The 4,418-nt window shown below is 36.8% G+C and overlaps 1 protein-coding gene across 1 annotated transcript in view; it reads left to right on the plus strand.

Moving 5' to 3' along the window:
• Positions 1–569: 569 nt before the first annotated feature.
• Positions 570–4,418, plus strand: part of LOC117104097 (regulatory-associated protein of mTOR-like) — a 33,847-nt gene continuing 29,998 nt past the window's right edge. The window contains exon 1 of the mRNA XM_033244752.1: positions 570–868. Within this exon, the coding sequence (XP_033100643.1) occupies positions 731–868 (138 nt within the window). The 5' untranslated portion in view covers positions 570–730. The remainder of the gene's footprint in view (positions 869–4,418) is intronic.

The following is a 4,418-nucleotide window of genomic DNA, read 5'->3' on the forward strand; positions in this document are numbered from 1 at the left end:
CAAATCATAAATATCGGATTATTGTAATGATTCTTGTTGTCGTATTTTGTAAATCATCTTCATTAACAATTCAGCAATCAGCAATACACACGTACGTGCCACTGTCTTCAAAAACTTGCCAAACCAAGGGGCCGACTAGAGCCACGGTCAGGGCCCGGGCATAAAAAGATCCCTGGGTTCACCGGCGGGGAGATTTTTATAAGGGCATGGCCCGAATTGTGCTTATTAGACCATAATTTATAAGGGATTGGCAGCAGTAAAAGTAGCGTTATTTGGATAGGCAAATTATTATTATTTTTAGTCTCGAACGATCTCGCCTTGTGGCCGTCGGAAAGAGGAATGATACACGATGCTTAATCCTTCATTTCATTTAATTTCTAATTTTAACTGATATCCATGCCTTAACATTTGTTGTTTTCCAGTATTTTGCCATTTAATTTACCCTATTTTTTCGAATAATGTTTTTATTTTATTGTTGAAGTATCGGAACAAGGAAAACAACTAGGAATATATATTGTAAAGTTTCAAGTTAATTTCTTAATATCATGATGATGATGATGATGTTGCTCTGCTCACGCATGCGCAAACAATAAGGAAAATAAATGGCCGCCGTCTGTGTTCATAGTAGTAAGGCATCATAACAAACACGTAAGCCTGCAAGAGAAACTGCTGCAAAATATCTCTGTAACGTCATTTTATTGTACAGATTAATGTTTTAGCTAAAGGAAATATGTATGATGATATTACAGAATCAGAGGAAAGCGAGTTGTTGGACTGGCAGCTGCCACTCGCCTTCATGAAAAAGAGACACACCGAGGCGATAACAGGAGGCAATGTAGTGACCCAGACATGGCGAATGAAGGAGCGGGTGAGTCAACCAAGCCCAGCCTAGGGGCTAGGCCTAGCCAGGAAAACAGTATGGAATCAAAAGTTCGTTGTACACATACACTTACACTTACAGATTAATGGGTTTTAATTGGCTTTATCATTTTATACCCCGTTGTCAATGCCATAAAACCAATTTGTAATATTATTACTAGGCCTAGGCCTAGAGTAGGACACGGAGGACGACGCGGTCCAAATGAACTACCCACATCAAGATATTTTTTATAAAGTCCTAGGCCTAGTAGGCCTATGCCAAGCTAGGCCTTGGTCTGTAGGCCTAGGCGTACATCAAGGTATTTTTTCAAAGTCAGGACCAATGAAGCTTCCACCACATAGGATAGGCCTATGCTGGTAATTTATTTCAAGTATCTACAATTTGCTGCGAAAAGAAATATTTTCTAATTATTCAAATTCTTGTGAAGGTGTTTTTTTTTTTTTTAAATTTTGAATTTATGTTCATGTGTTCTTTCGTCCTGTGCCAATACAAAGAAATTTTTGTAGGCCCATCCTAGGCCCTATCTTATCACGGCCAGCCATAATTTTGAAAAGTTTGATAAAATCACCTCTCATCTGCCTCAATTTGGGAGGATATAAATTAAGTTCCTTTAGGCATTGCTCACACTTATTCTGTAATGTATTATTATTCTTTAGTTCGTTTTACTATTATTAAGCTCTTGTTATGTATGCTCATGTGTGTGGAGAAGAAATAAATTAAAAAAACTAACAAAAATACTGCTGATTGTCTTGATGATTTACAATTTGCAATCCAAACCCCAAGATCTTTCTCAATATCAGTGTCGCTGATATCATCAGCATAAATTCTGAGAAGAAGCACAGTTATTTGACGCTTGAGTTTAAGATCATAATTATTTTATATATAAGAAAGCCCTATTCTATTCCAAAGAAATGATATGGTTATTGCTTTCTTTATTAAAAAATATTTTTTTATGGAAAATATTAATAATTATTATGGTAGACCTAGGCTAGGCCTATCTCAACTTGACGCAGGGTTCCCGAAACGCCGCCCTCAGCGGCGAGTACGAGGCACAACTCAGGGTCAAAAGTGGAACGTCAAATTTGGATATGGTTTTGTAGTCAGATTTGCGAGAAAAAATTCAGCTACCCGTATTTCTCGACTGAGATGTCAGTGGGAGCTGTAATTTGTATGGCAAGGAGATTGAGCAACCCTTCATTCATATTAAGGGGATTTACGCCCAGAAACTTTGTAGTTATTAATATTTTGGTTATAATAGAAAATATTCATTTTTTGGTGACGTCACACTCACATTAGTTAGCATGCATACGTCATAGCTACTGTAGATACGTCACCTTTTCCTGGAAAGGCAAACTTTCCCGGCGTGCTTTTATGGATCAACAAACACCACTGCTTTGCACATGGATGCCTTTGCCCAAGCCAGGGCTAAGAGCCGCATTGTTAGCATTGTATAATTCTTTAAATAAGGTACTGTACCTCTGCAAATGAATTATTCTTAGTTATTTTTTTTTCATATTTTAATTTATTTCTTCCGAAAGTATACTTTCTATCACATATAATTCCACTGTCTTAGTTAAGCCTAGTCTTATGCCTCATTGTCCCCCGCTACACAGTACATCAGCAGCCCCTCCCCCATACAGTACAGACGTTTGCTAGGTAACAACGGGATTGCACCTTCCTTCCCAGGTGTTCATGTAACATTGACATAATTGTATAGCTAACCAGTTTTGTGTATTTCTTTGTGAAAATGAGTACCGCGGCGTACTCATTTTCACAAAGCATTTGCATCCCCTCTTGGAAAGAGGGATTTGAAATAATTGTCTCCATATCTTCGCTAATTAAATTAATCACCGTAATTAAGCTTACACTTATGAATTTAGGGAGCACTTAAAATGTGAAATAATCATTTCACTACCCGACAAACTCCGAACTTTATTCATTCGTTAGGCCTACATAATAGTTTTGTATTGCTGTACTATATACTCCAACATCACTGGCGCATGGTAACAACCAACTGACTGCAGACCATTTCCGGTCACACATTACTCTCCATAACACAGCAACCACTAGTTCCGTCACCTCTGGGTAAATGCATGCATTCCTTTGTTGTATTAACCAGCTAGGCATACTGTATATGACCAAGCTATTATGTAAATACTGTAAGTAAATAAAATTATATTATATATTATATTTTGGCATGAGCCGTGACTCATGAGCATATAGGCCTAGGCCCTAACTAGGATTAGGACAATCTTATTTTTGCTAGAATCAAGTGCTATGGTATAAATAAACGATTCTGTAGTGTACCCTCTTTTTTTATCACTCTGTCAGCTTAATTAGTAACTAAAAACTTCATTCAGTATCATCTGGTCAAGCTTGCTTGGGATTGATGATTGATTACTTCCTTCATAACCATAATGTAAAGTATTTTTATTTTGTAGGGGAATACGTAAAAACTAGCTCAAATTTGCGTGGAAAAATGCAAGAAAAATAGGTGTGCAGAATCATAACTGCTGCATAATTGGTTATGATTAAGAAACACTGTAGACCGAGGCCTAATTTTCAGCAAAATTTGTGCGGGACTCTGTCCTTTCAAAAATGCATTGTCTGGATTTCTAGTTCCGAATTTTTGTGCACAGGATTGCAGGGCTTCTACAGTATGGGTTCATACCACACTTTAATCCATAATATGTTATTTTTCATTTTTTAATAAATCACAAAATCATAAGCCATGTTGAATGAATTGTAGCATCCTTTTTAAAACATATATTATAATTTACATTAATTACCATTTATAAATTGTTAAAGCTTTCCTGTTTTGTTGCCTGTTCCTCTGCCATCCTCAACAGCAAAGTCATTGAGAGTACACAGGCCCACCAAGGATGTACTGTAGTGGAGGTTGGCTGGGGCCATTCAGAAGTTTTCCACCTAATCTAAAGCTGATCTCATGGCCCTCCACCCACCCTTATTAACCCACTTTTCCCATCCTTAAAATCCACTCAATTATTAGTTACTGTAGAGCTTGTTAATGCTTACAGTACAGTCGTGAAATATTGCACTTTTACCTGCGCGCAGGCTTCGTAGATACATCGTAGCCTGATATAAACAATCTAACCTGCGCGCAGGCTTCGAAGCCTGATATAAACAATCTAAGCAAGGCTACGCGAAGCGAACCTACGAAGCAAAAACATGTTGTTTATTTGTATGTGCAGAAAGACTGCTGCAGCTCACTGGAATAAACAATGTATTGTTTGATAATTTGTGAATGGCAAACACGAGTTTAGACCGTAAATTTAAACTCGCTGTCCACGACAGGAACTTGTTTGTACTGCTGTATTATTTTTTTTAATTAATTAGCCTAGGCCTAGCTTATTTTTTATTTACAATTATTTTACCTTATTTAAAATGTCAAAAAACGATGTCCTCAATGACAATACACACATGTGAAAAGATTGTTCATCAAATAATATTTTGTAGTCTTGATTTAGTAAGATAAATAATAAATATAAAGGAGAATTAACGTCCGTTGGTTGTAAAA

This window comes from Anneissia japonica, unplaced genomic scaffold, assembly GCF_011630105.1.
Source record: "Anneissia japonica isolate Jap-2015-1 unplaced genomic scaffold, ASM1163010v1 scaffold288183_len337429_cov161, whole genome shotgun sequence".
Classification (NCBI taxonomy): domain Eukaryota; kingdom Metazoa; phylum Echinodermata; class Crinoidea; order Comatulida; family Comatulidae; genus Anneissia; species Anneissia japonica.